Genomic DNA, 18105 nt, shown 5'->3' on the forward strand with positions numbered 1-18105 from the left:
CCTAACCTACACAGCATTCCTGTAATTAAATGGGAAATGGGGCGCCAATACTCAAGACATGACTGAAGAATTGAGAGAACAAAAGGGCACAACATAATTAAAGAGAGAAGAAAATGAGTCAGTCCTGTGGAAAACAGCCAGCAAGTATGGTGAGAAAAACATCTCAAAAGGTGAATCCTTCTTCAATATTTTAGAGTTTTGTAATTGGGTAAATAAAAGAGATCAAGAAACAACTAGGGCTGAAGAGTTGTACAGCTGACATTTCTAGTGGTATCTGAATGAAATAGGGGTGAATGCCTTTGAGATCAACATTGGTAGCAGTCCACAAACTCTTATGATAGAAGAAAATATTTAGTAGAGTGTGGATTAGCTAGTGGGGCATCTAACAGGCTCTGGGAAAACTACCCATATTGGCCTCTCTTAACTATCATTAGAAGCACATCTCTTAAATGAAGAAAATTCCCAAGTCAAATTTCCACAAGCCAAATCTTGGGGGCAACAAAAGATAACTAGAAACATTTATATAATCAGTGCTTTTTGCTATTATAAAACCCTACCATATTCATTTTATCATTTGGAGTACTTACAACAAACTTGGAAGGTGGGAATTTTTTCTCATTCTACATATAAAGGAAGAGAGACTAGAAGAAATAAAGTGATTAGTGTGAAGTCACAAATAAGTTAGTGGCACAGCCACTATTAGCACCTAAAGATCTAATTTCCCAGATTTAAGGGCCCTGCCGTCAATCCTAACTCTCTAGGAGCTGAGATGAAATGGTAGCAGTATTCTGAGAAGCCAGTACCACCCTGTTGAAAAGGATGAGTGATTACAGATTAAAGAACTCTTGCTATTGGAATAAATGGGTTTAACAAAACTGAGCTGCCAATACAAAGTCATCCAACGAGAGAAAGGGAAGATAGACCACTTTGTTGTCCTTGTTTCCACTTGACCCACATGCTCCTAATAAAAATAAATATTGACCAACATAGGTACTTCTACATTTAAGTCTCAGCTCTGGTGTGTGGCCAAGGACCTTCATTTTTAACAATTTCCCAGGTGAAACTGGTGGTACAGGTCTAGGGACCACACAAAAAGATTATTTATTCAACTGTTAAAATAGAGTTCACAAAAAAATATAAATACTTAAGAATAAATCTAACAAAATATCTATAAGATCATTATGAGGAAACTATAAAACTCTGATGAAAGAAATCAAAGAAGGTCTAAATAAATGGAGAGATAACCCATATTCATGAATAGTAAGACTTAATATTTTTAAGATGTCAGTTTGTCCCATCTATAGATTCACTGCAATTCCAATCAAAATTCAAGCAATTTGTTTTGTGGATATTGATAAACAGGTTCTGAAGTTCATAACCTACTTCAACACTTACTACAAAGTTACAGTAATCAAGATAGTGTGGTATTGGCCCTTAACATTTTCCACAGAACTAGAACAAATAATCCTAAAGTTTATATGGACCCACAAAAGACCCAGAATTGCCAAAGCAATCCTGAGGAAAAAGAACAAAGCTGGAGGTATAAACCATCCAGACTTCAGACAACATTACAAACCTACAGTAATCAAAGCACCATGGTATTGGCACAAAAGCAGATATATACATCAATGGAAAAGAACAGAGAGCCCAGAAATAAATCCACAGACATATGGCCAATTAATCTATGACAAAGGATGCAAGAATATACAATGGAGAAAATACAGTCTCTTCAACAAGTGGTGTTGGGAAAACTGGACAGCTATGTAAATCAATTAAATTAGAACACTCCCTGACACCATATACAAAAATAAACACAAAGTGGTTTAAAGACCTAAATATAAGACATGGCACCATAAAATTTCCAGATGAGAACATAGGCAAAACATTCTCGGACATGAATCATAGCCATATTTTCGTAGATCAATCTCCCAAAGCAAAAGAAAGAAAAGCAAAAATAAACAAATGGGATCTAATGAAACGTAAAAGTTTTTGCACAGCAAAGGAAACCATTGGCAAAATGAAAAGACAACCTACGGAATAGCAGAAAATATTTGCAAACAATGTGACCGACAAGGAGTTAACATCCAAATTATACAAACAGCTCATACAACTTAATACAAAAAAAAAAAATTAAAAACTGAAGAAAAGATCTAAATAGACATTTCTCCAAAGACATACAGATGGCCAATAGTCACAAGAAGAGATGCTCAACATCACAAATTATTAGAGAAATGCAAATCAAAACCACAATGAGGTATCACCTCACACTGGTCAGAATGGCCATCATTAAAAAGTCTACAAATAATAAATGCTGGAGAGGATGTGGAGAAAAGGGAACACTCACACACTGTTGGTGGGAATGTAAATTGGTGCAGTCACCATGGAAAACAGTATGGAGGTTCCTTAAAAAACTAAAAATAGAGCTACCATAAGATCCAGCAATCACACTCCTGTGCATATATCCAGACAAAAATTAAGACTTTAATTTGAAAAGATACATGCACCCCAAGGTTCACAGCAGCACTATTTACAATAGCCAAGACATGAAAACAACCCAAGTGCACATCAACAGATGATGAAGATGTGATACATATATATATATATATACACACATATCAATATATATACACACACATATATTTATATATAAACATACACATAATGGAATATTAATCAGCCATAAAAAAGAATGCAATATTGTCATTTGCAGCAACAGGGATGGACCTAGAGATTATCATACTAAGTGAATTAAGTCAGACAGAGAAAGACAAATATCATATGATATCACTTACATGTGAAAGCTAAAAAATAAGACAAATGAATCTATATACAAAATAGAAACAGACTCACAGACATAGAAAATAAACTTACAGTTACCAAAGGGGAATGGGAGTGGAGGAGGGATAAATTAGGAATATAGGATTAACAGATACAAGCTACTATATATACAATAGATAAGCAACAAGGATTTATTGTATAGCACAGGGAGCTATATGCAGCATCTTGTAATACCTGATAATGGAAAATAATTTGAATATATATATATATATATATATATATATATATATACATGAATCACTTTACTGTTACACCTGAAACTAACACAATATTTAAATCAACTATACTTCAATAATTTTTTAAATTTTGTAAAAAAAAGTTCTGTGATATTGCTGAACAAATAGACAAACAGATCAATGGAACAGAATAGAGAGCCCAGATATAGATCCACACAAATATAGTCCATTGGTCTTTGCCAAAGAAGCAAAGGTAACTCAATGGAAAAAGGACAGCCTTTTCAGAAATGGTGATGAAAAAAAAAAAAAAAAAAGAATCCAGAGACAATCCTTACACTTTCTCAAAAATTAGCTCAAAAGGGGTCATAGACCTAAAGGTATAACATAGAATTATAAAAATCCTAGAAGATAACTTACGAGAAAATCTAAATGACCTTTGGTTTGGTGCTGATTTTTTTAGATACAACCCCAAAAGCACGATCTATGAAAGAAATGATAATCTGGACTTCATTAAAATTTAAAACTTCTGCTCCACAAAAGACATTGTTAAGAAAATGAAAAGATAAGCCACAGACTGGAAAATTCTTTGCAAAGCACATTTCTTTCTTTTTTCTTTATTTATTTATTTATTTTTTAATCAGTCATCAATTTTATACATGTCAGTGTATACATGTCAATCCCAATCGCCCAATTCAGCACACCACCATCCCCACCCCACTGCAGTTTTTCCCCCTTGGTGTCCATAAGTTTGCTCTCTACATCTGTGTCTCAACTTCTGCCCTGCAGCCCAGTTCATCTGGATCATTTTTCTAGGTTCCATATACATGCGTTAATATACGATATTTGTTTTTCTCTTTCTGACTTACTTCACTCTGTATGACAGTCTCTAGATCCATCCACGTCTCAACAAATGACTCAATTTCATTCCTTTTTATGGCTGAGTAATATTCCATTGTATATATGTACCACAACTTCTTTATCCATTCGTCTGTTGATGGGCATTTACGTTGCTTCCATGACCTGGCTATTGTAAATAGTGCTGCAATGAACATTCGGGTGCATGTGTCTTTTTGAATTATGGTTTTCTCTGGGTATATGCCCAGTAGTGGGACTGCTGGGTCATATGGTAATTCTATTTTTAGTTTTTTGAGGAACCTCCATATTGCTCTCCATAGTGGCTGTATCAATTTACATTCCCACCAACAGTGCAAGACGGTTCCCTTTTCTCTGCACCCTCTCCAGCATTTGTTGTTTGTAGATTTTCTGATGATGCCCATCCTAACTTGTGTGAGGTGATACCTCATTGTACTTTTGATTTGCATTTCTCTAACAATTAGTGATGTTGAGCATCTTTTCATGTGCTTTGTGGCCGTCTGTATGTCTTCTTTGGAGAAATGTCTATTTAGGTCTTCTGCCCATTTTTGGACTGGGTTGTTTGTTTCTTTAATATTGAGCTGAATGAGCTGTTTATATATTTTGGAGATTAACCCTTTGTCCGTTGATTCTTTTGCAAATATTTTCTCCCATTCTGAGGGTTGCCTTTTCATCTTGTTTATGGTTTCCTTTGCTGTGCAAAACCTTTGACGTTTCATTAGGTCCCATTTGTTTATTTTTGATTTTATTTCCATTACTCTAGGAAGTGGATCAAAAAAGACCTTGTTGTGATTTATGTCAAAGAGTGTTCTTCCTATGTTTTCCTCTAAGAGTTTATAGTGTCCAGTCTTACATTTAGGTCTCTAATCCATTTTGAGTTTATTTTTGTGTATGGTGTTAGGGAGTATTCTAATTTCATTCTTTTACATGTAGCTGTCCAGTTTTCCCAGCACCACTTATTGAAGAGACTGTCTTTTCTCCATTGTATATCTTTGTCTCCTCTGTCATAGATTAGTTGACCATAGATGCGTGGGTTTATCTCTGGGCTTTCTATCCTGTTCCATTGATCTATGTTTCTGTTTTTGTGCTAGTACCATATTTTCTTGATTACTGTACCTTTGTATTATAGTCTGAAGTCAGGGAGTCTGATTCCTCCAGCTCCGTTTTTTTCCCTCAGACTGCTTTGGCTATGCGGGGTCTTTTCTGTCTCCATACAAATTTTAAGATGATTTGTTCTAGTTCCGTAAAAAATGCCATTGGTAATTTGATAGGGATTGCATTGAATCTGTAGATTGCTTTGGGTAGTATAGTCATTTTCACAATATTGATTCTTCCAATCCAAGAACATGGTATATCTCTCCATCTGTTGGTATCATCTTTCATTTCTTTCATCAGTGTCTTATAGTTATCTGCATCCAGGTCTTTTGTCTCCCTAGGTAGGTTTATTCCTAGGTATTTTATTCTTTTTGTTGCAATGGTAAATGGGAGTGTTACCATAATTTCTCTTTCAGATTTTTCATCATTAGTGTATGGGAATGCAAGAGATTTCTGTGCATTAATTTTGTATCCTGCAACTTTACCATATTCATTAATTAGCTCTAGTACTTTTCTGGTGGCAGTTTTAGGATTCTCTATGTATAGTATCATATCATCTGCAAACAGTGACAGTTTTACTTCTTCTTTTCCAATTTGTATTCCTTTTCTTTCTTTATCTTCTCTGATTGCCGTGGCTAGGACTTCCAGAACTATGCTGAATAATAGTGGTGAGAGTGGACATCCTTGTCTTGTTCCTGATCTTAGAGGAAATGCTTTCAGTTTTTCACCATTGAGAATGATGTTTGCTGTGGGTTTGTCATATATGGCCTTTATTATGTTGAGGTAGGTTCCCTCTATGCCCACTTTCTGGAGAGTTTTTATCATAAATGGGTGTTCAATTTGGTCAAAAGCTTTTTCTGCATCTATTGAGATGATCATATGGTTTTTATTCTTCAATTTGTTAATATGGTGTATCACATTGATTGATTTGCATATATTGAAGAATCCTTGCATCCCTGGGATAAATCCCACTTGATCGTGGTGTATGATCCTTTTTATGTGTTGTTGGATTCTGTTTGCTAGTATTTTGTTGAGCATTTTGGCATCTATATTCATCAGTGATATTGGTCTGTAATTTTCTTTTTGTGTAGTGTCTTTGTCTGGTTTTGGTATCAGGGTGGTGGTGGCCTCATAGAATGAGTTTGGGACTGTTCCTTCCTCTGCAATTTTTTGGAAGAGTTTGAGAAGGATGGGTGTCAGCTCTTCTCTAAATGTTTGATAGAATTCACCTGTGAAGCCGTCTGGTCCTGGACTTTTGTTTGTTGGAAGATTTTTAATCACAGTTTCAATTTCATTACTTGTGATTGGTCTGTTCATATTTTCTGTTTCTTCCTGGTTCAGTCTTGGAAGGTTATATCTTTCTAAGAATTTGTCCATTTCTTCCAGGTTGTCCATTTTATTGGCATAGAGTTGCTTGTAGTAGTCTCTTAGGATGCTTTGTATTTCTGCGGTGTCTGTTGTAACTTCTTTTTCATTTCTGATTTTATTGATTTGAGTCCTCTCCCTCTTTTTCTTGATGAGTCTGGCTAATGGCTTATCAATTTTGTTTATCTTCTCAAAGAACTAGCTTTTAGTTTTATTGATCTTTGCTACTGTTTTCTTTGTTTCTATTTCATTTATTTCCGCTCTGATCTTTATGATTTCTTTCCTTCTGCTAACTTTGGGTTTTGTTTGTTCTTCTTTCTCTAGTTTCTTTAGGTGTAAAGTTAGATTGTTTACTTGAGATTTTTCTTGTTTCTTTAGGTAGGCTTGTCTAACTATAAACTTCCCTCTTAGAACTGCTTTTGCTGCATCCCATAGGTTTTGGGTCGCCGTGTTTTCATTGTCATTTGTCTCTAGGTATTTTTTGATTTCCTCTTTGATTTCTTCAGTTATCTCTTGGTTATTTAGTAACGTGTTGTTTAGCCTCCATGTGTTTGTGTTTTTTACGTTTTTTTCCCTGTAATTCATTTCTAATCTCATAGCGTTGTGGTCAGAAAAGATGTTTGATATGATTTCAATTTTCTTAAATTTACTGAGGCTTGATTTGTGACCCAAGATGTGATCTAATCTGGAGAATGTTCCGTGCGCACTTGAGAAGAACGTGTAATCTGCTGTTTTTGGATGGAATGTCCTATAAATATCAATTAAATCTATCTGGTCTATTGTGTCATTTAAAGCTTCTGTTTCCTTATTTATTTTCATTTTGGATGATCTGTCCATTGGTGTAAGTGAGGTGTTAAAGTCCCCCACTATTGTTGTGTTACTGTCGATTTCCTCTTTTATAGCTGTTAGCAGTTATCTTATGTATTGAGGTGCTCCTATGTTGGGTGCATATATATTTTTAATTGTTATATCTTCTTCTTGGATTGATCCCTTGATCATTATGTAGTGTCCTTCTTGTCTCTTGTAACATTCTTTATTTTAAAGTCTATTTTATCTGATATGAGTATAGCTACTCCAGCTTTCTTTTGATTTCCATTTGCATGGAATATCTTTTTCCATCCCCTCACTTTCAGTCTGTATGTGTCCCTAGGTCTAAAGTGGGTCTCTTGTAGACAGCATATATATGGGTCTTGTTTTTGTATCTATTCAGCAAGCCTGTGTCTTTTGGTTGGAGCATTTAATCCATTCACGTTTAAGGTAATTATCGATATGTATGTTCGTATGACCATTTTCTTAATTGTTTTGGGTTTGTTTTTGTAGGTCCTTTTCTTCTCTTGTGTTTCCCACTTAGAGAAGTTCCTTTAGCATTTGTTGTAGAGCTGGTTTGGTGGTGCTGAATTCTCTTAGCTTTTGCTTGTCTGTAAAGCTTTTGATTTCTCCATCAAATCTAAATGAGATCCTTGCTGGGTAGAGTAATCTTGGTTGTAGGTTCTTCCCTTTCATCACTTTAAGTATATCATGCCACTCCCTTCTGGCTTGTAGAGTTTCTGCTGAGAAATCAGCTGTTAACCTTATGGGAGTTCCCTTGCATGTTATTTGTCGTTTTTCCCTTGCTGCTTTCAATAATTTTTCTTTGTCTTTAATTTTTGCCACTTTGATTACTATGTGTCTCGGCGTGTTTCTCCTTGGGTTTATCCTGTATGGGACTCTCTGTGCTTCCTGGACTTCGGTGACTATTTCCTTTCCCATGATAGGGAAGTTTTCTACTATAATCTCTTCAAATATTTTCTCTGGTCCTTTTTCTCTCTCTTCTCCTTCTGGGACCCCTATAATGCGCATGTTGTTGCGTTTAATGTTGTCCCAGAGGTCTCTTAGGCTGTCTTCATTTCTTTTCATTCTTTTTTCTTTAGTCTGTTCCGCAGCAGTGAATTCCACCATTCTGTCTTCCATGTCACTTATCCGTTCTTCTGCCTCAGTAATTCTGCTATTGATTCCTTCTAGTGTAGTTTTCATTTCAGTTATTGTATTGGTCATCTCCGTTTGTTTGTTCTTTAATTCTTCTAGGTCTTTGCTAATCATTTCTTGCATCTTCTCAATCTTTGCCTCCGTTCTTATTCCGAGGTCCTGGATCATCTTCACTATCATTATTCTGCATTCTCTTTCTGGAAGGTTGCCTATCTCCACTTCATTTATTTTTTTCTGGGGTTTTTTCTTGTTCCTTCATCTGGTATATAGCCCTCTGCCTTTTCATCTTGTCTATCTTTCTGTAAATGTGGTTTTTGTTCCACAGGCTGCAGGATTGTAGTTTTCTTGCTGCTGCTGTCTGCCCTCTGGTGGTTGAGGCTATCTAAGAGGCTTGATGGGAGGCTCTGGTGCTGGGTAGAGCTGACTGTTGCTTTGGCCGCAAAGCAGATTTCTGATAAAGGACTGGCATCCAAAATATACAAAGAAATCTTAAAACTGAACAATAAGAAAACAAACAAACCAATTAAAAACTAGGCAAAAGACCTGAACAGACACCTCACCAAAGATGATCTACAGGTGGCAAATAAGCATATGGAAAGATGTTCCAAATCAAATGTCATCAGGAAAACACAAATTACAACAGCAAAGATATACCATTACACATACATATTAAATTGGGTAAAATCCAAAACACAGCCAACATCAAATGCTGGTGAGCATGTGGAGCAACAATAACTCTCATTCAAGGCTGGTGAGAATGCAAAATGGCAGTCACTTTGGAAGACAGTTTGGCAGTTTCTTACAAATCTAGAAATATCACACAATCTAGCAATTGGATTCCTTGGAAATTAATCAAAAGAGTTGAAAATTTACATCCACACAAAAATCTGCACACAAATGTGTATGGTAGGTTTTTCATAATTGCCAAAACTTGGGAGTAACCAAGATATCCTTCAATAGGTGTAGGGATGAACAAACCGTGGTACATCCATATGATGGAATATATATTATAATATATGCGTATATATTATTCAATGGCAAAATGAAATGAGCTATCAAGCCATGAAAAGACATAGAGGAACTTTAAATGCATATTGCTAAGTCAAAGGAGCCAATCTGAAAAGGCTATATACTGTATGACTCCAACTGTATGATATTCTAGAAGAGGCAAAACACAGTAAAAAGATCAGTGTTTGCCAGGGGTTTGGATGTCAGAGAAGGAAGGGGGAATCACAGGGGATTTTTAGGGCCATGAAAATATTCTTTATGATGAACCTTTGAAGGTGAATATATGTCATTAAGCATTTGTCAAAACCCATAAAATATTCAATAAAGAGTGAACCCTAATGTAACTATGTACTTAATAATATTGCGTTGATGTTGGTTCATTAACTGAAACAAATGTACCACACATGCAAGATAATAATAGAGGAAACTGTATGGGGAGGGGTGGGGGAAGAAAGGGAGTACAGTTTACCCTTGAACAGTGCAAAGGTCAAGGGCACTGACCCCCCCCACACACTGTGCAGTGAAAAGTCTGCATATAACTTTACAGTCAGTCTTTCAGTATCTGAGGTTCCACAACAATAGATTCAACTGAACTCAGATCATGTAGTACTGTAGTATTCGTTGAAAAGGACCCACATATAAGTGGACACACACAGATCAAACCTGTGTTGTTCAAAGGGCAACTGTATATGAAATCTCTCTGCACTTTCCACTCAATTTTTCTGTAAAACGAACACTGCTCTAAATATTAAAGTCTATTAATATTAATAAATTAGACTTTAAATGTAAGGAAAAACGTTTTCACATAGATTTAAATAAAGCAACCATATATCAAATATAAAGCTCACATTATTAATTCTAAAAGCACATAAACACATAAATAAATAGATAATTTGTTTAAGAACACTAAGGACCACAATTTTTGTCAACATGTTCAACAGTCGAATTTAATGTCCTATGAAATCTTATCTCACTGAAATGAATAGACTAATTTCCCTCTACCTAATGCTAAACTCTCAGGATGGGAACTTGAGATAGAATAATCAGATCGATTCCCTGTCTTTACAGTACCCAGGTAATGATGAGACAGAAACTGAAACAACATAGTGTCACTCCAACCAATGAGGACAAGAAAAATTCCCAAGATCAGAGACGATCTTGGTTCTAGGCCCAGTGTTAATGACCTACCATCATCATCCTCTCGTTTTCTACTTCGTTGAGCAATTCGGCAAATTCCTTGAAGGATTCGGCTGAAATGACAGAATAAAAGATAAACCAAATTAATCATGGTACTTAATAGGCAAGTGGGCAGAAATCTATGGGACAGGAGGTAGAGATCAGTGCCCCAAGATGATGTGGGCACTAGAGGAAGGTGTCAAATCTAAGGACAACAGAAGAAGGAGTTCAGTACCTGCTGCATATTTATTTCCTTTTTCTTCTTTTGTTTTTGTTCTTGTTTTTGTTTTTGTTTTGCTAATGCTCCTACCCCAATTTTTTTCCTCCAGTTGTACTGAGATATAATCAACATATAACACTGTATAAGTTTAAGGTGACTTTGGAAAACGCTAAAAAAAAAATAAATGAGCATAAGATTTTTAAAAAGTTAAACAGAGTTACCACATGATTCAGCAATTCCATGCCTAGGTATATTCCTTAAAGAACTGAAAACATATCCACACAAACAATTATATACAAATGTTGTTGACTGCATTATTCGTAATAGCCAGTAAATGGAAAGAATGAAAGTGTTCTTCAATCGCTGAATGGTTAAACAGTTGTGATACAGCTATACAATAGAACAATGTGTGGCAATGAAAAGAAACAAAGGATTGATACTCAGTACAACACAGAATAACTTTGAAAACATTATGCTCAGTGAAAGAAGCCAGTCACAAAAAGCCACATATTGTATGATTTTGTTTAAATGAAATGTCTAGACTAGGCAAATCCAGAGAGACAAGAAGTAAATCAGTGGTTCACTGAATGTAGGGGGAAGGTGGGAATGGGGATTGATGCTAATGGGTTTGTGGTTTCTTTTGGGGGTGTGAAAATGATCTGGAATTGTATTGTAGCAATGCTTGCACAACTCTGTGAATATACTAAAAGCCACTGAGTTGCACACTTTTAAATGGTGCATTTTATGTGTAAATAATGTCTCAATTTATAAAATAATGTAATCATTTAGCCAAAGCTCACTGAGAGGCATCCTTAGTATTGTTGAATTTTGAATTTTTTTCCTCATGAATAATGAAGCCTGATTCATTTTAAAACCCTAGATTCCGGTAGTAGCAGCTCCTCCCATCTCTGTTTGATCATCTATTCAGATGTTATTTAGTAACTTATTCTTTGGTTACCTACACCTGGAGGTGTGGGCAGTGTGAGAGTGGCAAGACCTTAGCTCTGGCAGCAAGATGTATCTGAATTTGAAACCTAGTTCTGCCATTTATTTTCTGTGTGACCTTGAACACGTTGCTTAGCCTCTTCTGAGCCTTAGTTTTCTCCTATTCAAATTAGGGATAATTACATGTTCCTAACAAATTTATTGTGAGGATTAAACCCTGAGTCAAAAGGCTTGACACAATTATATTTCACGAAGTCAAACTTTTCCTTTAAATGTTCCTATATTATATGCACTTGTGACATTTCCTTTAGAGGCAAACTGATCTTCCCCGGAAAAGTGCCAGAATAACAAAAATATACCTCTGACTCCTTTTGTAGCATAAAGTATTTAGAGACAGGAGATCAGTGAATATTTTCATCTTTTCCTATTTACTCTTTCTGATTAGCGTATTTTTCTTCTTTATGCTGAGTTTGAGCTTTTAATTTGCCGTGTTTGCAACAGTGACTTTCCTGAGTGTGTGCGGCAACTTAATCCTCAGAAGAAAGAAATGCCATTGTCTGATGCCCTGTATTGATCGTGAACTTAGCTTCCTTGGTACTAGGAATGCTGGATTAGTTGTCTAGCTCTCTTAGGAAGAAAAACCTATTTTTGATTTAAAATATTAATATGAATGCATTTGTTTTTCTAGGCTTTCAATATCTTCTCTTTAATTCATATACCATTTGAGAATATACTTCCTATTTGTGGTAAAATGTTAGGGACTTCAAAATAGTAGTTATTAGAGTTTGAAGGGATACAAAAGAATATTTAGCTTATCTATATATGTATAAATTGAAGGCCAAGGAGGAAGAAGTGACTTGTCCAGTCACCTTTCCAGTAAGTGGCAGAACTGACACTAGAAGAACAGAAATTTGCAATGGGGGAGAAGGGATAATGTTTATTATCTACTATGTGTTGGCACTCTACATTTACCTTCTTAAAGATTTAGTCCTTACAACAACACTCTCAGGTATATCATCATGCCTACCTGACAAGTTAGGCAACTGAAGCCCAAAGGGGTCAAGTCACTCATCAAATATCACATAGCAGGAAGATGATAGAATGAGGCTAAAAATCCGGGTCTTTCTCTCTCTAAAAGTCATATTCCTTATATTTCTCTATCCTGTCCCCTAAACTAGAATCCTCCTCATCTCTTAGCACATCTATTGTTCTTTCTAACATACCACATGCCTTTCGTATCTACAGTCCCACAAAAGCTCTTCAGGAACCCAAGGAGAAACAAAACCAGAATGCAGGGAGATGATTTTAGGATTAATATGAAGGAAAAGGTTTTAATGGATACTGAAAGTGAGAAATGGCCTGCCTCAGGAGAGAGTGCGCCCCTGTCATTTAGGGTGACTAACAGTCCTGGGCAAACAGGTACTGGAGGTTTTCCTGGAATGTGGGTTGTTCAGTTTTATAACTGTGATAGCCCTGGGCACACCTAGACAAGTTGGTTACCACTACTGTCACTAGAGGTGTGTGAGCAGGATGGCTGCTAATGGTGGCTGTTGCATGAAGAGTTGTTTACGACCATCTGAGTCCCCTCTGTTACTATGGACCAATATATATATATTGTTGTTTTTGTTTTTGGACCTATTGTCCAAATCCTGATAAAACTGGGTCAAGGAACTGCTAGTGAAATATAATAAGAAAAGGACAAAAGTCAATAATTTTTTTAAAATATTTAAAGTTAAAAAATTAAAAATTTTAAAAAGTAATAACAAGAGACTAGCTGGGGTTTACTGCTCTCTGTACTACAAAAACATAGTTTTGTTGTTGTCATTTTCTTTGTTCAACCATTTTTTTTTGTTCAATATAAGAACACACTCTCAGGTAATTAAGCTTTATTTCCTAACTCAACCTCTGGGTGTGCACTTCAACAATTGTATTGTGTCACAACAACTAGGCTTTTTGACACTTAGCAGGTGAATCTGGGTTTAATTGTTATGAGGAGGGATGAAGCATTGTTATTTAAGTTCCCTAGATTATTCTAACGTGTAGCCAGGGTTGAGTATGTCTGCCTTACATTCAAGAAGGAACAAAACTAACATTTTTTAAAAGGCTTTTCTGTGTGCTTGGAGCTGTGCATGTATTATCTTATTTAATCATGAAACAGTTCTGTGAAATAGGAATTATTATCTCTAGGTAAGGAAAGTGGGACTCAGAGAATTTGAGTAACTTGCCAAAGGTCACAGAGCTAGTAAGTCATATGTGCTTTTTATTCAAACACAGTGCTTCTAACACAAGGAAAATGACACTTAACACTTTATAAAATCTGCTGGAAACTAATTTTTTCATTCTATATCCATAACCACTCTGAAGTAACAATTAGTAATATCCTCATTTTATGGGTGAGGAAATTGAGGCATTAAATGGATAAATTGAGAGTAATTTGTCTAGGTTGGTGAGTAGTGTGGAGTAGGGAACCAAACTCAGTTCCCAGGATTCTTGCACCATTTTTCTTTACAAAGCACATCCATTACACCTCCCCCAATCTTTGCTTGTCTATGAAATGAGAGAAATCCTAGCTACTCCTAAGGGTGGCTGTGAGGATTAAATGAAATATCAGATATGAAAGAACTCTCAGAAAACTACAGGCCAATATCCCTGATGTATATAGATGCAAAAATTCTCAAAAAAAAATACTAGTAAGCAGAATTCAGCAGTACATTAAATGCACAATACACCATGATCAAGTGGTATTCATCTCTGGGATGCCAGAGTAGTTTTACATATGAATATCAATAAAACTGATATATCACATTAATAGAATGAAAGACAAAAATTATGTTCATCTCAATAGGTACAGAAAAAGAATTTGACAAAATACAACATCTGTTTGTCATTAAAAACTCTCAATAAGTTAGGTACAAAAGGAACATACCTCAACATAATAAAGGCCATGTATGGCACGCCCACTGCTAACATCATACTCCATCGTGAAAGTCTGAAACTTTTCTTCTAGGATGAGGAACAAGACAAGGGTGCCCACTCTCACCACTCCTATTAAACACAGTCTGAAAGTCCTAGCCAGAGCAATCAGGCAAGGAAAAGAAATAAATGGCATCAGAATTGGAAAGGAGGAAGTTAAGTTGTCTTTATTTGCAGATGACATGATTTTATATATAGAAAATCCTAAAGATTCCACCAAAAAATTGTTAGATATAATCAACAAATCCAGTAAAGTTACTGGATAGAAACCAACACACAAAATTCAGAAGAATTTCTATACACTAACACCGAGTTATCTGAAAAAGAAATAAAGAAAATGATCCCATTTACAATAATATCAAACAATAAAATACGAAGGAATAAATTTAACCGAGAAAGTAAAAAATCTCTACACTGAAAACTAAAAGAAACTGCAAAAAAGAAAAAGAAAAAGACACAAATAAATGGAAGGACATCCTGTGTTCAGGGATTGGAAAAATTAATATTGTTAAAATGACAATACTACCTAGAGACATCTATAGACTCAATGTAATCCCTATCAAGATCCCACTGGCATTTTTTTACAGCAGTAGAAAAATCAGTTCTAAAATTTGTGTGGCACCACAAAAGACCACAAATAGCCAAAGTAATCCTGAGAAAGAGGAACGAAGCTGAAGACATCACACGTCCTGATTTCAAACTATATTTTAAATCTATAGTAATAAAAACAACACGGCATTAAAAACAGACACCTATGGGACAAATTTGAGAGCCCATAAATAAACCCACACCAACACTGGACAAGAGAGCCAAGAATACTCAATGGAGAAAAGACAGTTTCTCCAATAAATGGTGATGGGAAAATTGGATATTCACATGTAAAAGAATGAAACTAGACCTTATCTTACACCACTCACGAAATTTAATCTGTAATGGATTAAATATCTAAATGTGAGACTGAAGCCACAAATCTCCTAGAAGAAAATATAGGGGAAAAACTTCTCAACATTGCTCTTGGCAATGAGTTTTTGGATGTGACACCTAAAACACAAACAACAAAATTAAAAAATTCACAAGTGAGACTACATCAAACTAAAAAGCTTCTGCACAACAAAAGAAATGACTAACGAAATGAAAAGGCAACCTGTGGAATGGGAGGTAACATCTGCAAATCCTGTATCTAATAAGGGAGTAATATCCAGGATATATAAAGAATTCATCGACTCAATACCAAAAACAAACAAATAATTCAATTAACAATGTATGAAGGAGCTGAATAGACATTTTCCCAAAGAAGATATTGAAACAGCCAACAGGTATATGAAAAGATGCTTGGAGTCACTAATCATTAGGAAAAAGCAAATCAAAACCATGATGAGATATCAACTCATGCTTCTTAGAATGACTAGCATTAAAACAATAAAAGATATAAAGATTGGAGACAAGATGGCAGAGTAGAAGAACTTGAGCTTACTTCCTCTCATGAAAACACCAAAATTACAACTAACTGCTGAACAACAAGAGAAAAAGACTGGAACTTACCAAAAAAGATATTCTACATATAAAGACAAAGAAGAAACCACGAGATGGTAGAAAGGGCACACTCACTATACAATCAAATCCCATACCAACTGGGTGGGCAACCGACAAACTGGAAAATAAATATACAGCAGAGGTTCTCCCACAAGAGTGAGAGTTTGGAGCCCCACATCAGTCTCCCAAGTCTGGGGGTCAGGCATCAGGAAGAGAGCCACCAGAGCATTTATTTGAAGGCCAGTAGAGCTGAATCACAGGAACACCACAGGACTGGGTGAAACAGAAACTCCACACTTGGAGGGCACACACAAGGTCTTGTGTGCACAGGGACCCAGGAAAAAAGCAGTGACTTCGTAGGAGCCTGGGCCAGACCTACCAGCTAGTCTTGGAGGGTTTCCTGGGGAGCTTGGGGGTGGCTGTGGGGGAAAAGGACACTGGTGGTGGAAGTACCAGGGAGTACTCATTGGAGTGAGCTCTCCTGGGGAGGCCAGAATTTTGTCAGCAAGACCTGATCCTACCAAACATGCTGTAGGCTCCAGTGCTGAGATGCATCAGGCCAAAGAACCAGCAGGGTAGGAACACAGCCCCACCCATCAGCAGACAGGCTGCATTAGGTCTTCCTGAGCCCACAGCAGCATCTAAACACACCCCATTACATGGCCCTGCTCACCAAAGGGACAAGACCCAGCTCTACCAACCAGTGGACAGGCACAAGTTCCCCCCCACCATTATAGGGGTCCCATAAGGAGAAGAGAGAGAGAAAAGGCCTGAGAAAATAATTGAAGAGATAATAGCTGAAAACGTCAATAACATGGGAAAGGAAATAGTCACCCAAGTTCAGGTAGCACAGAGAGTCCCAGGCAGGATAAACCCAAGGAGGAACATGCTGAGACACATAGGAATCAAACTGAAAAAATTTAATGAAAGTGTGAAAATAAAAGAAACAAGGGAAAGGCAACAAATAACAACCAAGGGATTTCCCCATAAGGTTATCAGCTGATTTTTAGCAGAAAATTTGCAGGCCAGGAGGGATGGAAGGCTCTCATTCAGATTTTACAGAGAAATCAAAAACTTTACAGAGAAACAAAAGCTAACGCAATTCAGCACCACTACACTATCTTTAAAACAAATGCTAAAGGAACTTCTCGAGGCAGAAAAGAAAAGGCCAAACTAGAAAGAAGAAAATTATTAATGGGAAAGTTTACAGGTAAAGGCAAACATACAGTAAAGGTAGCAAATCATCCACACACAAATAAGATATCAAAACCAGCGATCATGAGGAGAGTACAAATGCAGGACACTGGAAATGAATTTGAAATTAAGAGACCAACAACATTAAAAAATCCAGTATATATATATAGACTGCAATACCAAAACCTAATGGTAACAACGAAACAAAATTCTATAATAGGGATGGAGAGGAGAAGATGGTGGAAGAGTAAGACGCAGAGATCACCTTCCTCCCCAAAGATACATCAGAAATACATCCACACGTGGAACTGCTCCTAAAGAACACCCACTGAACGCTGGCAGAAGACGTCAGACCTCTTAAAAGGCAAGAAACTCCCCACGTACCTGGGTAGGGCAAAAGAAAAAAGAAACAACAGAGACAAAAGAATAGGGATGGGACCCGCACCAGTGGGAGGGAGCTGTGAAGGAGGAAAGGTTTCCACACACTAAGAAGTCCCTTCACAGGCAGAGATTGCAGGTGGCAGAGGGGGGGAGCTTTGGAGCCACGGAGGAGAGCACAGCCACAGGGGTGCGGAGGGCAAAACGGAAAGATTCCCACACAGAGGATCAGCGCAGACCAGCACTCACCAGCCCAAGAGGCTTGTCTGCTCTCCCGCCGGGGCGGGCAGGGGCTGGGAGCTGAGGCTCGGGCTTCAGTTGGATTGCAGGGAGAGGACTGAGGTTGGCTGTGTGAACACAGCCTGA

General features: G+C 36.8%; 1 protein-coding gene across 5 annotated transcripts in view; it reads right to left on the reverse strand.

Annotated features, from left to right (window-relative positions):
• Positions 1 to 18105, reverse strand: part of OPHN1 (oligophrenin 1) — a 617232-nt gene that overhangs the window by 368324 nt on the left and 230803 nt on the right. For 4 of the 5 annotated variants that reach the window (XM_082376596.1, XM_082376595.1, XM_082376597.1 and 1 more), the window contains one exon: positions 10509 to 10570. In XM_082376596.1, coding sequence (XP_082232722.1) covers positions 10509 to 10570 — 62 coding nt within the window. Of the gene's footprint in view, positions 1 to 10508; positions 10571 to 10731; positions 10886 to 18105 lie in introns of all 5 variants that reach the window. The other variant, XM_082376599.1, reaches the window with a different exon arrangement.

Source organism: Balaenoptera borealis (genome assembly GCF_965194805.1).
Source record: "Balaenoptera borealis genome assembly, chromosome: X".
Taxonomy (NCBI): domain Eukaryota; kingdom Metazoa; phylum Chordata; class Mammalia; order Artiodactyla; family Balaenopteridae; genus Balaenoptera; species Balaenoptera borealis.